Source organism: Siphateles boraxobius, unplaced genomic scaffold (genome assembly GCF_051911475.1).
Source record: "Siphateles boraxobius isolate OS27281-9 unplaced genomic scaffold, OSU_SipBor_1 57, whole genome shotgun sequence".
NCBI lineage: Eukaryota > Metazoa > Chordata > Actinopteri > Cypriniformes > Leuciscidae > Siphateles > Siphateles boraxobius.
In genome coordinates, this window is record NW_027509183.1 from 74,831 (window position 1) to 94,541 (window position 19,711).

General features: G+C 37.7%; 1 protein-coding gene across 1 annotated transcript in view; it reads right to left on the minus strand.

Moving 5' to 3' along the window:
- Positions 1 to 1,599: 1,599 nt before the first annotated feature.
- The window catches only part of gcn1 (GCN1 activator of EIF2AK4), a 60,254-nt gene continuing 42,142 nt past the window's right edge, over positions 1,600 to 19,711 (minus strand). Inside the window, exons 45-58 of the mRNA XM_077206871.1 lie at positions 18,941 to 19,105; positions 17,201 to 17,362; positions 16,693 to 16,785; positions 15,533 to 15,676; positions 15,147 to 15,416; positions 13,894 to 14,007; positions 12,708 to 12,938; positions 11,207 to 11,400; positions 7,874 to 7,988; positions 6,973 to 7,069; positions 6,702 to 6,850; positions 3,808 to 3,918; positions 3,064 to 3,285; positions 1,600 to 2,237 (exon numbers count right to left, since the gene is read on the minus strand). Coding sequence (XP_077062986.1) covers positions 2,112 to 2,237; positions 3,064 to 3,285; positions 3,808 to 3,918; positions 6,702 to 6,850; positions 6,973 to 7,069; positions 7,874 to 7,988; positions 11,207 to 11,400; positions 12,708 to 12,938; positions 13,894 to 14,007; positions 15,147 to 15,416; positions 15,533 to 15,676; positions 16,693 to 16,785; positions 17,201 to 17,362; positions 18,941 to 19,105 — 2,193 coding nt within the window. The 3' untranslated portion in view covers positions 1,600 to 2,111. The remainder of the gene's footprint in view (positions 2,238 to 3,063; positions 3,286 to 3,807; positions 3,919 to 6,701; positions 6,851 to 6,972; positions 7,070 to 7,873; positions 7,989 to 11,206; positions 11,401 to 12,707; positions 12,939 to 13,893; positions 14,008 to 15,146; positions 15,417 to 15,532; positions 15,677 to 16,692; positions 16,786 to 17,200; positions 17,363 to 18,940; positions 19,106 to 19,711) is intronic.

The following is a 19,711-nucleotide window of genomic DNA, read 5'->3' on the forward strand; positions in this document are numbered from 1 at the left end:
TGACGAAACAGCCGCCAACGAGCCAAAGGATCAAAGGGTGTCACGCTCATTAAATTATTATTTCTTTTAAATCATAAAATAGGTCAATGACAAATAAGATAGCTACAATGATTTTTTAAAAATTTAATTAAAAGAATGAAAGTGTCAGGATGTACATTTTCTTTTGAACGTTTTCGACAACGAGCCCGCGTCGCGATACAAAGGATCAAAGAATGTCACGCTCATTTAATTATATATATAAAAAATAAAAATAAAAACACATAAAATAGATCAATGACAAATAAGATATCCACAGTGTTTATTTATTTATTTAATTTAAATTAATTTAAGTGTCAGGATGTTTTTCATTTGCAAAACGTTAACATTTTCTACACTGTGCAACAACAACAATACTTTATTCCTCGTTTACATAATGCAAATATTCAAAATATTTTTTATGCTTTTTTCTTGAGGTTATCTTAATATTAGCATCTTTATTTGTGACTGACCCTTATATGCCCGGCCAAAAAAGAAAAGAAAAAATTGCTGTTTGGATTTAAATAGGCAAACGCTTAAGAGTCTTTGATTGGATCATTATTGCAGTGATTATGCATGAAGAATTATTTCCACACATTAATCGGCTCTTCTGAATCCAGAGTTTAAATTCATTGAAAGTCTTTGTGCTTTCTTTTGAAAGACTTTACAGAGTGCTGGACTCTTGCATTGACAATACAAGATCTTGACCAAAAACTGATGCACCTCGTGATGGAAATAAGATAACATTTACATATTTAAATCCAAACAAAGCAATTTCTTTCTCCTGCCGGGCAGTGTATAAATGCAATATATGCGTATTTGTATTTATAGCATCAGTACAGCAGAACGTTAAAGCGTTTTACCACCCATTGAACCTTAAAGTTGATTAAAAAAAAAAAAGTTTGTATATAGCATGATATTTGAATGTGTTACTCATTAGGGCCAAGTACTATATTGTTGAAAATATTACCATCTGATACCAGGGTACCACTACAGTGCCCTTTTTAAAGTGGTCTTATTCTTTCTTCCTTTGTGCCAAAACAGAAATATATTCATGTCATCTCAGCACTTTCTCAGTGAGAGCCAGAAAACTTTTCAAAGCAGTTTAAACATTGACAGTCTGTCAGAAAACTGCAGATTTTATTCCCCAGGATCGGCTGAATTATGTTGCATATGAGCCAAAAATTGACATGAATATGGGTTTGTGATGACTCTAAATCTACAGATGTGTCTGAAATATATATAAATATATATATATATATATATAATTTATTTATCAACCAAAATTACATTTACTTCAGATTTTATGAGTGTTTACTAAAATCTCCAGCATAAATGTTCCTCCTTAAATAGCATTTATAATCATCCCAGAAGTTGAAAGAATATCCAGTGTAATAAAACTCACATTTTAGATTTCTGAATTATTTCATTTCAATTACTTGAATGGTAAAACCACAGACAAGAATCTTGAGTACAGCGTCTTAAACGTGGGTAATTTCTCTAGAAAATAATACTTCAGTGAATTTTTAATATTGTGGTGTTATTATTATGCATGAAATGTCAAGCATTAAAACACAAAGATTATTTCTTTAAGTCAAACCGTTTATTAAATCAAGGTTTTCATTTTCTATTTATTCATACAACCATTTTCAGTGGACACAGCGCTAACTGGAAAAATCAGCATCACATCCTTTGGGTTGCTAATAGCTCACGCGTCTCTCTCTCTCTCTCTCTCTCTCACTCACTCACACACACACACTTACACAACAGCTTGACACAGAGAGGAACTGCTCACCATCAAAACTAAATAAAAAAGGGAATCAAAACATCAATTTGTAAAGAATTGGCACAAATTAATATTTCATCTCTCAGAAGAAAACCAAAACAAAAATGCACATTTACAAATTACCAGGCAATTAAGGAAAATGCCAATTTTAGATGATGATTTTAGGGGCTTGGCTCAATAAATACTTTCCCAGGCTTTCCTTGTGGCGTAAATGATGAGGACAGTCAAAGCTAGCGTGAGGAGAGTGTGATGCAGGATCTCCGAGAACATCAGTGACTACAATGATCCCGAGCAGGGCTGAAGCTGTCAATCATGTGAGGATGGTGTCGTCGATCTCTTCGTTGGAGTCGGGAAGGCTGGAGATCTTCTTCAAGGATCTGCGGTGACAGTCTGACAGCAGCTCATTACTGGCCGAGTCCAGGATCGCACTGATGCTCTGAAAAAAAAAAAAAATCACACATGCAAACGGTAGTTGAATTGCTGCACTGTGATTGGTCACGAGGCGACTTTTTAAGGTCAAGCTGTGAATATTCGCCTTTGGTTTGTTTGTTCAGAGTTTGAAAGACACTTAATATTCAGTAATATTATTATTAGAATAGAATTCGACTGAATAGAATTAATAACTGGATATAAACTGGATTGAGCTGGATAATGAGCAGTGTTGCCGAGTAACGCATTAAAAATAACATACATTAAGTAATCAGATTACTTTTTTGATGTAATGAATAAACTAATGCATTACTTTACAAATGTGCACATTAATATTTGAGTTACGTTTTTAAAGTAATGCACGTTACTTTTCAGTTGAATTATTTGCTTACATTTTTTTAAACTGCTGCATCAAAAATTAACCTCCATAATGAGGTCAGAATATAATAATATTCTAAATGTGTTTTTAAAAGAAAATGAAAGCGATTATTGTTGAATGTAATTACTGCAGAAATACCAGCAAAGCTTGGAATAGAGCGAGCCTCAGTCAGGTGAGAATAGTCACGCATAAGGAGCGTTACTAATTACTTTCTTAAGGGGGTAACACAATACTGTAATGCATTACTTTTAAAAGTACCACACTGATAATGACACCATTGTCTTCTGCAGAGCTGCTATGTTGTTGAATTGAATCAACAGACTCGAGCTGAACAACTAATGTCTTTAGTTAATGTAGAGCTGCTACTGTCTGTATCGTATAAAGCGCTAGGCTACATAAGTAAGTGCGACTTGACTGTGTTTTTCCGAGGAAGAAAGAATGACACATGACTGACCTGCATGCGCTCCTCTCCCTGGCGCAGTCGCAGCACGCTGACGAGTGTGTGTTCGCTCTGGGCTCGGACGCTGGTGTTCTTGTCCTTGGTGTTGTCCAGCAGGGCCTTGATGACCGGTTTGACCAGATTGGGATCTAGAGCTGGAGTCTCCGCCTCCTTACACACCCACCACAGCACGCGCTCCGTCACCAGACGAATGTCACTCGACTGGTTCTGCAAAGACTGTGGGAGGAGCCACGACACAGTCACACCCACGGATCGATTTCTGATGTGCGTTTGTGTACGTTCGCAATAGCATACTAAGAAGCATCTTTTAAATAAGCAGTATGTTGCACGTATACTGTAGAAAGTGTGCATTTTCAGTACGCATGGAATATAAAAACTCTAAAGAATGTAGTTATGTAGCATTCCACAGTTTGAAATGTTTGTTGCACAAAGAATAAGGTTTCATTTCTTAATATTAGTTACTACATTAGTTAACACGAATAATGGTAATTTCAACATGCACTAACACATGCATAATTCACATGTAATGTTCATATTTAATAAATCTGAGCAAACATGAACTAGCTAACTGTATTTTTAGTAACTGATGTTAACAGACAAATAAATACTCTAAGAAATTAATTGCTTTTTGTTCATTCTAGTTAATGCATTATACTTTTTTGGTAACACTTTACAATAAGTGAAAGTATGCAGTGCAAGTATGCAGGCTGTATGCTAGTCCTGGAGCGCCAGACTCACCTTCACGAACTGTGTGATGATGCGTGGTGACACGGCCTCGGTTCCTCCAGTGCGGAGCTGGTGTCTCGTCAGGAAACCCATGGCTCTGATGCCACTGCAGGCGATGGGGATCTGCAGAACACACACATCGATGACAATTAAACAGCTGAGCCACAGATACAAGTCTATAGTATGCACTACATAATAAACTACGTAAATGTAGTTTCTTGAAAAATATAAGCTGTATTATCACCATAAAAACATTGTCCATTTTATGTAATTTGTGTGTAATATTGCACTATTTATTATAAAAGATGCTATATACTATAAAGCAAATCTCAACTGCTTGATTGCTTGTATTGTGGCAAAATATAACAATATTATTGCCCAGCTGTAATCTGATAAACGTGATTATAAGGCATGAAGATATTAAAAACACTAACAATGATTATCTGTAAAGCTTCTTTGGAACTGTGTATCGTGAAACAGGCTATAAGTCTTAACTCAGACTGTTCATGGACCAGCGCTTGTGAAAATCATAAGCTCCAATCTTATTAGCTGGTGTTAAGCACTGTCCAGGAGTCACAGGCTTTAATGTCTCTTAGTGTAGAGATACTAAGATGCCCAAGTCTGCACCTCGTATTGTTGGAAGGCGAAATATGAAAATGTTTGTTGAGCAGGGTTTTTTATATGAATTATTTTATTTTGACTGGAGTAGAATTGCCTTGATTGATGATGTGGAATTAGCCCTGACTTTCTTTCAAAACAGTTTTCTTTATATTCTTAACAGACATGCACCTATTCGTAAAGTTAGAATTAAGGGGCGGGACAATCCCTGGTTTACTTCTGAGATTTCTAATTTGCTCCATGAGAGAAATGTAGCCTGGGCAAAAGCAAGGAGATCAGATACTGATGCTGACTGCTTTGTTTTCAGACGGTTGCGAAACAGATTCACTTCACTTTTCAGAAAAGCTACAGCTGAATTTTACTTATCTGAAACCACCGAGAATCTAAATGACCCCAAAAAAATTTCTGGAAAACTATTAGGTAATTATCTTCATCGACTAAACCAAAAGGTTTTCTGTCGTCTCTAGTTAAGAATGGAGTGTCTATATCTGACCAAAGTAGAAATGTTAAATTATTTTAATGAGCATTTCATATCATTCTGGGTTCTTGTTCGATTCTGTTGCCCCTATAGTGTCGGAGCCTGTAAATGACTGTTGCTGATGTTCATAAAGCCCTGAAGCAATTGAATCCTCGAAAACCTGCGGGCCACGATCACTTAGAACCTTTCTTTTTGAAATTAGCTGCAGATATCCTAGCTGAACCTCCGACTCATCTTTTTAATCTTTCACTGGTCACAAACAAAATTCCCAAGGTATGGAAGTATGCTTATGTTTCACCACTTTTGAAAGGAGGTGACCCTACCTTGCCTAATAATTACAGACACATTTCAAAACTTTCAGCATTGGCCAAAGTGTTGGAATCTTTGGTTAGTGAACAAGTGAAAGAGTATTTAAATGCTCAGTCAATTTTATCTAAGCATCAATCTGGTTTCAGGAAAAAAACAGCACTACCACTGCTGCTATTAAAGTAATTAATGATATAGTCAAAGCACTTGATGACAAGAAACACTGTGCATACTAGTTCAGAGACTGATCAGTATAGGTATGTCTCAGCACTCTGTGGGCTGGTTTATCAACTACCTCGCTGATAGGACTCAAGCTACGCAAGTTGATGGCCTAACGTCAAAATATTGATCAATTTGTAAAGGGGTCTCACAGGGCTCCATTCTGGGGCCACTTTTATTCACTATTTATATAAACTGTCTGGGGGAAAATGTCCAAGATGCATTTTTCCATTTTTATGCAGATGATACGGTTATTTATTATTGTGCAGCTTCCATTAGGAAGGCGTATGAATGCTTGCAAACTGCTTTCGATACAGTGCAAGCACAGCTTTATCAATTGAAGCTTGTGCTTAATGCAGAGAAGACCAAAGTAATGTTTTTTTCAAACTCAAGGAAAATGAGTTAGACCTGAATATTGTTACTGACCAGGGTAAAACAACTGAGGTAGTTTCATCTTATAAATATTTAGGTTTTTAATTGATGATCACCTTTCTTTTAATCTTCATATACAGAATCTAGTAAAAATGTTGAAATTGAAGCTAGTCGATGCCACATTTCTCTCAATTATTGATAATGGTAATCTGTTGTATATGAATGCCCCATCAAAGTATCTTCAGATGTTGGATGCTGTGTTTCATGGAGTTTTAAGATTTATTTCAAACTGCAGACCCCTCACTCATCACTGTATACTTTACTCCACAGTGAATTTGCCTTCTCTGTCAAATCGCCGGCTTAATCACCTTTATATCTTTATATATAAGGGCATTATAGGCGGGCTTTCATGTTTCATATCTGAATTTCATTCTTTGACACAGAGTACTTATGGTTTACGGTCCCAGAAAACTATTTCATTGAATGTTCCTCAAGCCGGGACAGAGCTGTTCAAAAAGGCCTACAGAAAACACTTAAACTACAGTGTCTAATTTCCTTAAATGATTTTAAAGATTATGTTAAAACTATACCACACGTGCAAATGTTTTAATTAATGGCACTTTTATTTAAATTGAAATGTACTTGAGTTGTCTTTGCCTCTTTTGTGATTGTGTGATCTAATTTGTTCTGCTATCTTGGCCAGGTCTCTCTTGAAAAAGTGCGACTTACCTGGTTAAATAAAGGTAAAATAAAATAAAAATCACAACACAGATGCTACAACACACAAGGCAGAGGATTTAACACAGCTTGTAAGGTTTAAGCAATGAACAAATGAATATTCAAGAGTTTTGACTGTTGTCATCGTTTTCAGATTTACATGGCCCTAAACATGCTGATATCACACGGCTCTTACTCTGTCTGCGGTGGCACTAGATAAGACGGCCTCCAGCACAGAGGAACTGTATTCATCCACACACAGCCGATCAGGAGCGGACTTCACTGCGATAGACAGAGCCAAACTACGGCCATGACGCACCATCCAGTCCACACCAGACACATCCGCTACAGAGACAGACAAACATGACTGAGGAGAAGGGCATAATATGATCTGGATAACAGTGGTTTTCTATGCTCATTGCATCACAAACTACCAGGAAGTGTGCATAGGATGGGTGTGATCTTACCGAGGACATGCTGCTGTAAGACACTCTTGAGCTCATCTTCAGACAGGAAGGCACAAAGTTCACCAATACAGCCTGCAGAGGCCATTCTCGTGGCATCCTACACACACACACACACACACACACACACACACACACACACACACACACACACACACACACACACACACACACACACACACACACACACACACACACACACGGTAAGACTATACTGACACTCTCACAACCACATCCTGTGCTAGATACTGCTATAAAGACAAAGAAATATGCATTCACATTCTTATGTCTTTAAGTGTAAAAACAAAAATGAATAGGAAAATAATCATAATAAATATATTTAAATATTAATTAACTTTTTATTTTGGTAAAAACAAGGTGGTTCCATTTTTTTACATTAGTTAACTACATTAGTTAGCATGAAAAATACTATTAAATAATGTATTAATCTTAGCTAATGTCATTTTCAAATTTTACTAAAACATTATAAACTTAAGTTGTCTTCATACTGTTGGTGACAGTTTATAATAAGTTTAAATTTTTTAAGCATTAGTCAACTACATTAGTTATCATGAACTAAAAATAAGTAATACTTCTACAGCATTTATTAATCTTATTTAAATGTTAATCTTAACATTTACTACATTTGTAAGATCAAAAGTGGTCTAAAGTTTGTAAGAGCCAGGATATTATTTAATATAACTCTGATTGTGTTCGGCTGAAAGACGAAAGTCATATACACCTAGGACAGGCTTGAGGGTGAGTAAATCATGGGATACATTTTTATTTTTGGGTGAACTATCCCTTTAACTAATGGGACTTAAGTCGTTACTGTCATTGGTCTTTGAATGATTTATAATCTCTCAAGGAAAACAAAAACAAAAAAATGAAATGCTTTCTGTACCTCATCATGTCCCAGCATGCCCAGCAGTGTGGTGGTGATGTTCTTCCTGATACTGGGGTCGACCTTTGCCCCTGCCCCCTGGATGACGAAGCGCAGGGCCTGTAGCATGGTCTCTCTGCAGCACGAACAAGAAACCAGTGACTGACAAGCACAAACTACAGTTTTACTTTTGACAAACTTTGATATGATAAAGAAACGAACAAGAAATTTTGTATTTGAATAGTGTTCTAGTCAAGTCACCTTCATTTATTTAGTGCTTTTAAAAATTTAGATTTTTTCAAAGCAGCTTTACAGTGATAATAGGAGATTAAAGTAACAGATTGTTTTGGCTTTACAGCAGCTCTAGAATAAAGTTATTGTCCAGTAGGGGTGGAACGGTACATGTATTTGTATTGAACCGAAACAGTACGGGCGTCACGGTTCGGTGCATGAATTTACACGGTATAAAAAATAAATAAAACTCACGTGCTAATGAATTATTGTAATGCGGAACTACTGTTAGATATGCGGGTTCTTTAGGGACACATAATCTGTAGCCCCGCCTTATGAAGCTCTGATTGGCGCCTATGTAGCCGAGCTTCGCCTATGTATGCAGTTTTTTGTCAAGTCGACGGTCCAGTGAGTGAGTCGGAGATAACAACACTAAGGACGAGTATGGCGACACACCAGAGTTAGAGGATCCGCCGGCCTTTTAAGATCTCAAGTTTGGGAAAACTCTGGATTCTCAGTCATTTACAGTAGTACAGGCGAGAGAGTGGTGGATAAGACGAGGACTGTGTGTCGGTGTGTTCAGCAGTTGTTGGGTATGTGAGTGGAAATACTTCTAGCATGCTAACGCATATCTGACGCCATCACCTAGATGTGTCAATCACTGGAAATGGACAAAAAAAACTGTCCAACCACTCCCCCCTACAGAAATATGAACTATGGGACAGTTTATGTTCACCACAGCAAGTATAAATACATTTAACTGTAATGTGGTAATACAAAAAAAATGACTCCTTAATCTTTATTCTGAAGTTACCAAATTTGCCAGTTGGCAAAGGTATACCTGTCGCACTTAAAGGATTAGTTCACCTCAAAATGAAAATTTACTAATAATTTACTCACCCCAATGCCATCCAAGATATCCATGTCTTTTTTTCCTCAGTGGAAGAGAAAATAAGTTTTTTGAGGAAAAAATTACTGGATTTTTCTTCGAATAATGGACTTCAATGACAACCAGCGTTTTGAAGGTCTTTAAAGTGCTTCAACGGACTGTGCATGATCGCATCTGAGGAAGAGAGGGTCTTATCTCGCCAAATGATAGGTAATTTTCAAAAAAAAAATTTTTTTTTATATATATACACTTTTTTACTACAATTGTTCGGATTGAGCTGATCTGCAACGCGCAGGGAACTACGTCATCACGTTGAAAGGTCAGGCTCGATGTCGCCGGCGGAAGTACCACAACCTTTCAACTTGTCGATGTAGTTCCCGGCGCGTTGGAGATCAGCTCAATCCGAACAATTGTAGAGGGTTAACAACAGAGGGTTAAAAAGTATATTTATATATATATATTAGGGCCGGGACTTTAACGCGTTAATTAAGATTAACTAATTACAGACTCTTAACGCGTTAATTAAGATTAAACATGTTAAAAAATTTTCAACATTTTTCCGCACCGCGGAACGTTTCTCACTGGATGAGTTTCGGCGGACCGATTATACTGGAGCACCAACTAGCGTTCATGACTTCAGACAACAACAAACCACAGTGAACATGAACGAAGAAGCTGAAGAGACCGTTTTGGTTGGTCCCGTGGTTGGAAGCGTCGATAAGAGCATGGTTGTGTGCAAGTTATGCAACAAGGAATTCGCATATCACCGCAGCACATCGGGCCTCAAGCATCACCTCAACGCAAAACATAGAGCAGCTAGCGTGGATCTATAGGCTACCTGAATTTCTGAAATGTACTATATTTCTACATATGCTATTCCTACACTTAATGGCAAAAATTGCACTGGTCTGCTGGACTTGGTTGAACAAAAATAAACAATATTTTGTTGCTTAAGCTTATGTATTCAGTCATTATTCAAAGGTATACTAAAAATCCATGTGAAAAAAATTACTTCTCACTGTTCTCAGGTCAAATATTTATGCAATTAAAATGCGATTAATTTCGATTAATTACAAAGCCTCTAATTAATTAGATAAATTTTTTTAATCGAGTCCCGGCCCTAATATATATATATATATATATTTTAAATTGACTTTGTTTCGCGAGATAAGACCCTCCTCAGCTGTGACCGTGCACAGACTGTTGAAGCACTTGAAAGACCCTTGAAACTGCATTGATTTGGTCTTCAAAACGCTGGTTGTCATTGAAGTCCATTATTCGAAGAAAAAAACAGAAATGTTTTCCTCAAAAAACTTAATTTGTCTTCCACTGAGGAAAGAAAGACATGGATATCTTGGATGGCATTGGGGTGAGTAAATTATTAGGAAATTTTCATTTTGAGATGAACTTATCCTTTAATAGCAAAAATTATTTTATTTTTTGTGGGGGAAGGTCTCGCCTAAGTAGATTTTTTTTTTGTTATTCTATGTAATTTGCACTTTCATAAATAAGACACGCTGTTTTTTCAGTTTTATAGCTGATTGTCTTATTTTGTTTACAAGTTACAGATGGAGTCTAGAGATGATGTGGGGTAGTTATTGTTTACATCTTACTTCACACACTTCAGGCTGTAGCAGCAGCTCAGGGGAGAGACTGTATGACACTAGCTGGTACAGCCTGAGACATGCACAATAAAAAAAAAATTGCCTTCTGCATTTTTGTTTTGCTTTTCTGTCCATTGTACCGAACCGTGACTTCTGTGTAGCGTTCCACCCCATTGTCCTGCTAAAGTTAGCTTTGATTGATTCACTTTCGTTGCAAAGATCATTAGTTATTAACAGGGTTCCCATACCTTGGTTAACTTGAAAATCAAGGACCTTTAAAGGACTTTCCAGGTCCAATACTCTCAAATTAAAGGACTTAATGTGGGAACACATTTGTTGTGTCCAACTACAAACATTCAGGTACCATTGTAGTAGTTTCGTGCGCACATGAACGTAATGGCGACGTACAAGACAAAGTACCTTATGCGGGAAACACTTAACGTAACGCGCAAATGCGTGTAACTAACGTAAATCAAGCAAGCTAGATTTATTAACTTAGGGGCCGCTAACATGACACCGTTCTAACAGAAAACCCGATAAGCGTTCCGGCTGCTCATTTGCACAACAACAGTGCCTGGTGGCTCGAGAACGCAAATAAGGAGGAAGCATAACAGGCTGTTTTAACTCTACCTGACTCCAGAGTCCTCAGCGTTGCGTATGGCCGCCAGCTGCTCAGTGAACAGTGGATCTACTTTAGTGTGTATGGCGACCAGCTGACCGAGAGCCTCTGCGGCCCGAAGCCTCACGGCCCGGCTCGAGTCCTGAAGAGCCTTGAGGAAGGTGGTCTGGAGCTGCGGCAGGAACGGTTTCAGAGCGATGCCCACCTGTACAGGTCACAGACACAGAGTAATCATGAGCAGTGTTGTCAGAAGTGCGACTTCGGTACCAAGTCCATACTGAAACTTTTAAAATGTGATGCTTTGAGCGTTGTTGAGCAGAATCGTAAACACCTCGGAATGGCCATTGTGCTCAACGCACTCATCAAATATGTCTGTGATTGGCTATGATGATCAGTGCTTCAAAAACATGTTGTAAATATACATCAATGACGCTCTTCAGCGAGCGCTTACCATTGGTGGAGGAAGTACTGAATCTCAGTTCTTAACTCAAAGTACAAATAACAAGTGACAAATTTACTTTAGTAAAAGTAAAAGTACCACAATGACAACCCTGCTTAAGTAAAATGTACCTGATTTTAGATGTACATTAAGTATTAAAAGTAAAAGTACTTGCATAACATGCTCAGTTAATCTGGTTGTATGTCGAACACCTCCGAAACAAACCGTTCTCGGTTCTGTACTGGTGATCCGAGAACTGCTGTACCAGTGTGCGCTTGCTCAGTATCAGCTGCTCGTGCTCATCACTTCTCTCAGCACAACAAGTCTCAGTTCAGTGAACTTCTGGATTTACCGGGGTAAATTATACTCCGGGATATTGGTTTATCTCGAGTCAGGGGGACTGTCAGGCATGTCTGAAAGTGAGTAACTTTAGTAACTTGTGGATCAGCGCTAACGCAAGACGCCAACTGTTTCGAACGATTCAGTCCGATTTAGTGTACTGGTTCGACCGGTTCACTAAAAGAACGATTCGTTCACGAACCGGACATCACTAATATCTATGGCAACCAAACTTGGTGAGACAAACATTCAACGGACGGACGGTCAGGAAGACGTTTTGGCAGGGGGAAAACTGATCAGAAAATGTAACGGAACGTTGTAGAAATGTAGTGGAGTAGAAAGTATAATAATTGACGTAAGATGTAACAAAGTAAAAGTCAAAAGTATGCACTATTGATTCTACTGAAGTAAAGTACAGATACGTGAAAAATGTACTTAAGTAAAGTAACGAAGTATTTGTTACATTCCACCACTGGCGCTTACACAGATACACACATTGATAGACGGCTGCTTGTGCTTTCAAAAGCTCCTGCTCCCGTTTAAAAAAAAAACAATCACCGACATATCCGATGAGCTCGTGAACACAATGGCCAATCAGAGGTGTTTATGGTTCCGCTCAAAGCGACACATTTTTAAATTTTCAGTACCGAAGACGGTACTTTTGACAACACTAATCATGAGTGTGAATGAAGGGTCTGCATCAACATAAGGACAGAGGCATGATGGACACTGACTTTGGCCAGGAGTAGAGTGAGCGTCTCGAGCAGAGCGGTTTTCACAGACCAGGTGAAACGGTCTCCTAGGATTCGGATGAGCGGTCCAGTGATGTTGACCACAGAGGGCCGGAGCGCCTCCGCTGATGTCAGTTTAATGACTCCTCCCAACGCTCGAGCCGCTTCCTCTTTCTGCTCAGGACTTCCTGTCAGCACGCCTTCCCTCAGCACGGGCAGAATGCACGTCACTCCCTGAAGGAAATATATATTGAATAGAGGGCATACAGCATACATTATAGTATTTTGAATTTGCTTTTATTTAATGTTTTCAGTTGTTCATTTCAGTAATTTTGTTATGTGCTTTTGTCATTTTATTTTTCCTATATATTGATTTAGCTTTATTTTTATTTCAGGTTTGGTAATTCCGCCACAGAATAAAATAAATAAATAAATAAATAAACAGTAATTGCGACTTTTTATCTCACAATACTGAGAAAAAAGGCAGAATTGCGAGACGTAAACTCACAATTGCACAATAAAATGAGCTTTTTAATTTTTATTCCTCAGCAGAAACAAGCTTCCATATATTTTGTCACTTTAAATTAAAATTTAATTTCAGGTTTTTTTTACTTTAAAATTTTCATCTAATATTTAAAATTTAATATATTTATATTAATATTTATATTATATATATATTACATATTATATATATATATATTAATATATGCTTTTTTTAATTAAAAATGATTTATATAGTTTAGTTAACAATAACAACAGTCTTTCATATTACACTTAATGCAGAATGCTAGAATTACTACAACTTTAAAAAATAGTATGTAAAATTGTGTGCAATATATAGTTTGTTACAGTTTTATCAAATGACATCACTATGTTTAATACAGTGAGTGGCATCCAGTTAAAATCTTTATCATAACAATTGTTACTTTGCACTTTTAATCTAATTTGGGTAGCACTTTATTTTACAGTCATGTTCTGCATGTACACACTATGTACTTATAGTAATTAAAATAAGTAGGTACTAACCCTGAACCTACACCTAACCCATGTAGTTGCCTTATATTACCCAGTAGGGTATTTCTTAGGAAAGACAGTGTCATTCGGAACACTTCTAAATTGATTATGTGTCATCAGAGATGATATGTGCTGACATTTGCTCTGCAGTTTGACTCTTTTGTGTGATGCTCACCTTCTTGGGCAGACAGAAGCCAGGTAAGTGTTGACCTTTGACCTCAGCGGCAGCCGAGCGGATGTCCCTGTGCAGGTCATCGATCATGGAGAGCTGGCTGGCAGCATCCAGTTTCTGCACAAACACACACAGTTTTATATTCACAACTCCAAACATAATGAAACTATGAGAAATGTAGCAACGAGATACCACAGTCATATTTCATCACATTTCCCATTTAATCTTAGTAGTAGCAAAAATTATGTAATGCATATAAGAGGAAGTGGTATCTTCTGCCCACCAAGGCCACATTAATTTGATCAAAAATACAGTAAAAACAAAAATATTATTAAAATTTCAAATAACTTTTTAAAAAAGAAAGTAATTTATTCCTGTGATCAAAGATGAATTTTCAGCATCGATGAATATTCAGCATCATTACTCCAGTCTTCAGTGTCACATGATCCTTCAGAAATCATTCTAATATGATTATTCATTTCTGATTATTATCAATGTTGAAAACAGTTGCGCTGCTTCATATTTTGTGGAAACCGTGATACATTTCCAGATTCTTTGATGAATAGAAAGTTTAAAAGAACAGCATTTATTTTAAATTATTTGTATTTTTTGGTACTAAAAACGTACTGACTCCAAACCTTTGAATGGTAGTGCATAAGCAACAATATAATGATTCATAGTAATAAACTGCAATATTTACCAACATATACTTCACTAATACATTTTTATATAAAAGAAATACGGGGCTTCTGTGAATCTGTTTCAGTCAGAATCAGAATCAGAATCAGAATCAGAATCAGAATCAGAATACATCTGCCGGGCTTCCAGCTGTTCCGAGCGGTTCAGTGAGGTTAAATCAATTACATTTACATTTATTCATTTAGCTGACGCTTTTATCCAAAGCGACTTACAAATGCTATATATGTCAGAGGTCGCACGCCTCTGGAGTAACTAGGGGTTAAGTGTCTTGCTAAGACACATTGGTGTCTCAGTGGATTCGAACCCGGGTCTCTCACACCAAAGGCATGTGTCTTATCCACCGCGCCATCACCACCAATTAAGTGAAACAAAGTGATTTACAGAAATGAATCAAGCTTCCCAACTATCTTTTGCTACAGAAGTTGCAATCAGAGTCTCATACTAGAGGTCAAGAATCATGAAACTAATCTATTCGTGTCTTGTGATCACATGAGATGATAATACCAGGTATAAACAGGGTCTTTGAGAAGATCTGCACGGATGAAAGCTTCATTTACCTTTGTGATGGAGTTGATGGTTTCCCAGCTCTGGCTGAGCACTTCTGGGTTGGGGTCGTTCATGAGCCGCATGAGGCCGGACAGCAGCGTGCGTGTGTGAACGCTGTAGTCCAGTCGTGTTCGTGAGAAGTAGCCGTTGAGGATGGTGACGGACGCCTGTCTCAGCCCAGCGTCTGCTCCTCGCGTGGCCTCCAGGAGATCATCAATGATGATTCTTTGGCCGACTTCATCCTCCACCGAGAGGATCACAGTCTGACAGTTGCTCAGCTCCTGTCGAAGGCCATAAAAGACACATTTACACCATCAACCTATTCTCATTCTTCAACATTCCCGTTTCAGTAAGAGTTGATGGATCAGTATGAATGATTGACAGCTGTGGTGTTCACCTGCAGGCACTCCTCTGAGCCCAGCTTGTGTTTGAGAGAGGAGAGAAGCGCGGGAAGAATCACCCCGAGGTGACGCGTCAGAGCGTCTCCCGCCACCGCTGACAGGAAGGCCAGAACACGCGTGTTTACAGGAGGAGCCGTCAGCTATAAAGGATAAAAAATACAACAGTTAAACAAGTGCAAGGAATATTTTAGTCTCAGGCTAAGACAAAACGCCCACAGATCTCATGCAGACTGAAAACACAAAAATGGCAAGATTGGCTGTTTCCACGGAATCAAGTCGTCAAATTTATTTATATAGCAGTCTTTACAATACGCATTTTTTCAAAGCAACTTTACAGAAAATCATAATCTAAATGTTTATAATATCTTAATGCCTTAAAGTTGCATTTAGCAAATTAGAGCTGGGTGATAAAATAGTATAAAAATATAAGCAATCAAGCAGTTGAGATTTTCTATAAAGTATATTTTGCCCTACACGAGTATGAAGTTGGACATACTTATATATGCAACTTTATATATACAGAGCTGGGCGATAATATAGTTACATTTTGATACAAAAGTAAAAATCAGGTGGGTGAGATTTGCTATAGAACATATTGCTTTACATGAGTTTACTGTATGTGTGCAGGTAAAGCAGGATTTACTATATTTACAACTTTTAATATACCGCTGATGATTTAACAAATCAAGCAGTTGAGATTTACTATATAGTGCAAAGTGCTAATTGTGAGTATACTGTATGTATCTGGATAAGGATGGATATACATACAGTAGTATAATTTGAATAGATTTCAGTAGAATCAATTTTTAAATGTTCATTGTGTGGCGATACTAAATCAGTGTGCACAGGGAAACAAAGTTGGATTTAAGGAGTATTGGGTGGATATAATGAGCAGCAAGAGTTTGACAAATTTAGTGAGGTTTGTGAGATCAAATCTTTGAAATATCACAGTTTACATTGAGATGTTTTGCAACAAGTAAAGAAATGTTGTAAATAATTACATTAAAAAAAACTGTGGTTGATCACTTTAAATGTCAGTGAGATGGTAGGCAGTTCTTGGCCAGAAAAAGCTGCTTTTATGAAGATAGTCAAAGCCTGTATACACACGTCTATAGATCAGGTTAGTTAAAAGAGGCCACTGGTAAAGAGAACTTGCCTTGGGAACCAGATAAGGAAGGACTGACCGACTCTTCACAGCCATGACCTGTTTCAATCCATCCAACGCAAACTCTGACGTCTCTTCGTCCTCCTGCAAGAAAAAGCATGTACATTTTAGTGCTTTTCACAAAACATACATGCTTCAAAGCAGCTTAGGTGATCGTAACTGGCAACTAGGCTTAAAAGTGTGACGTTTTTTAAAGAAGTCAATACTTTTATTCAGCAAGGATGCATTAAATTGATCAACAACAAAAAAATCTTACAAGAAAATGCTGTTCTTTTGAAGTGCTGTGTCTATCTATTCATCAAAGAATCCTTAAAATGTAATAATATTTGCAAATATTAAAGTTTTTACTGTATTTTTGATCAAATAAATGCAGCCTTGGTGAGCAGAAGAGACTTCTTTCAAAAACATTAAGAAATCTTACCAACCCCAAACTTTTGAACAGTAGTGTTTAGAACAGTAGTGCAAGGTAAAGGCGAGGATTGTGGGTAGAAAGCAGTACCAGTTGTCTGAGCAGTGCAGGCAGAATGTCGTCGAGGGCCTGGTGACCGATGGTGGCGTGGAGCTGCTCGAAGGTCTTAGCAGCCGCTTCACGAACCTCCTCCAGAGGATCACACAGGGCCTTTCTCACGGTGGGAACCAGAGACTCGGAGAACACCAGAACCTGACACACAAACATCGGTCATATGAGCAATAGTTTCCGCTGCAAGAACTTTCCCCAGGACTTCGGGGTGGTACTCAGTGTGTTTCCACCGCAGCATCCAGGGTCTAAAATGAAGGGTCCTGGTTAGGGATGTGCACGAATATTCGAATGATCGAATATTCAATCTGTAATTATTATTCGATAAATAAAATACTATTCGAATTTTACTTTTTTCTTTACATTTTTTTCACAGTTCTAATTAAATGCACTGGGTGGCGCTTGTGGATCCACTTTTCATTTCCTTCTCTGTGGGCCTCTAGTCAGTTAACGTAGTGTGGTAGCGCAGTGCTACATCACACGTAGGCTCACTATCTGCTGACGCTGGTCATGTGTGTGATGCGTGTGACGTATAACACCGAAACGCTGCCCTGTTACACTAGTGAACTGACTCGAGGCCCACAGAGAAGGAAAATAATACTTGAATAAAGTCGTTATTTTTGTTTGTTTTTGCGCACAAAAAGTATTCTCGTCGCTTGATAAACTTAAGATCGATCCAGTGTAGTTACTTGGACTATTTTAACGATGTCTTTAATAACTTTTCGGGGCCGGCAAGTTTCAATCCCTTAAAGGGATACTCGACTTTTTTGGGAAATAGGCTCATTTTACAACTCCCCCAGAGTTAAACTGTTGAGTTTTACCGTTTTTGAATCCATTCAGCTGATCTCCGGTTCTGGCGGTACCACTTGGCGGTACGCAGCGCCTGAAAATAGGCTACCTTCCGTCAACTGCGCTGCGTCATATCATTACGCCTGCTGCACTCATGGTACGGCAGTAAAGTTTCTTGATTATTACGCAGGAATGAGAGTATAGTTCCTAGCCATATCAGCCTAGAAAATCGCAACTTTACATTTTCCGTCGGTCTTATAACTACAGAAATTTAAAAAGAAAGGTTAATTGTAACTACAGAAGAGTCAAGTTTTAAATATGAAAAAATAGCGAAACACTTTGGCCTTTTTTTTGAGAAATGCTAATGGTCTTGTCCACTTCAATGATGTATGCTAAGCTATGCTAAAAGTGGTACCACCAGAACCGGAGATCAGCTGAATGGATTCAAAAACGGTAAAACTCAACAGTTTAACACTGGGGGAGTTGTAAAATTAGCCTATTTCCAAAAAAAGTGGAGTATCCCTTTAAGAAGCCTATGGACTAGTTAGTATGGAGGAGTGATCCAGCTCTTAGATTTCATCAAAAATATCTTAATTCATGTTCCGAAGATGAACGAAGGTCTTACGGGGTTGAACAACATGAGGGAGAGTAAATACTGACAGAATTTTCATTTTTGGGTGAACTATCCCTTTAAGCTAAAAATCCAGAGGATGAAATCCAGAGGGAACTGTAGCATGCAGTTCTACGCCACCGGACTATTTTGCCTAATCTTCACGGTACTTCAGACCGCAGTGGAAACGCAGACAGCAACAGGCCCGGGGGGGGCGGGGGTAGTTCCTGAGACAAATTGTTCCAGGTAATTTCGGTGGAACCGCGGCTAATGATATGAACAAAATCAAGCTGTTGAGCATTATTCTATCAGCTGCAACTCACTGCATCTTTGCTGGTGGACTTCATGATCTCGCTGAGGCCGATACACACGCCCTGCCTCTCGTCACTCTTATCTGAGCGCAGACCTTCCTCCAGGATGGGAATGATCTCGGGCAGGATCTTCTCACCCAGTTTCCTCACCAGGTCACCCAAAGTACGAGCAGCGATCTGGAGCAGGACAGAGGGGAAACACAGATCATTAGCTTTAACAACACGAGCAAGGCATTACTGTCGGTTACTCATCAAAATCTATGATGAAAAGAAATTTTATAATAAATAATAATAATAAAAATTTAATAATGATTAAAAAAAACATTATAATAATAAAAAATTATGGCACATTGCGGATAATGTTAAATACACATTGATTTCCACATGACGCAAGTAAAAGTCCTACTATAATTCATTATGGTATTTTATTCATAAAAAAAAAGAAAGAAAAAAAAAAGAAAAAAAAAAAGAATTGACCCTAAAATATATATTTTTTATTATGCCATAATAATCTGCATTATTACGGCACAATGTGGATAATGCTAAATACACAATGCTTTACAAATTACATAAAAGTCCTACTAGAATTAACAGTATTTTATTAATAAAAATCTAGACAAAAAGAAACTACTTTAAATAATAATAATAATTATAAAAACATTACAGCACAATGCGTATGAAGGTAAATACACATTGATTTCCAAACTACACAAAAGTCCTGCTACAATTTTATTACTGTATTTTTTTAATCAAAATCTAAAAAGTATTGTAGGCTATAAATAA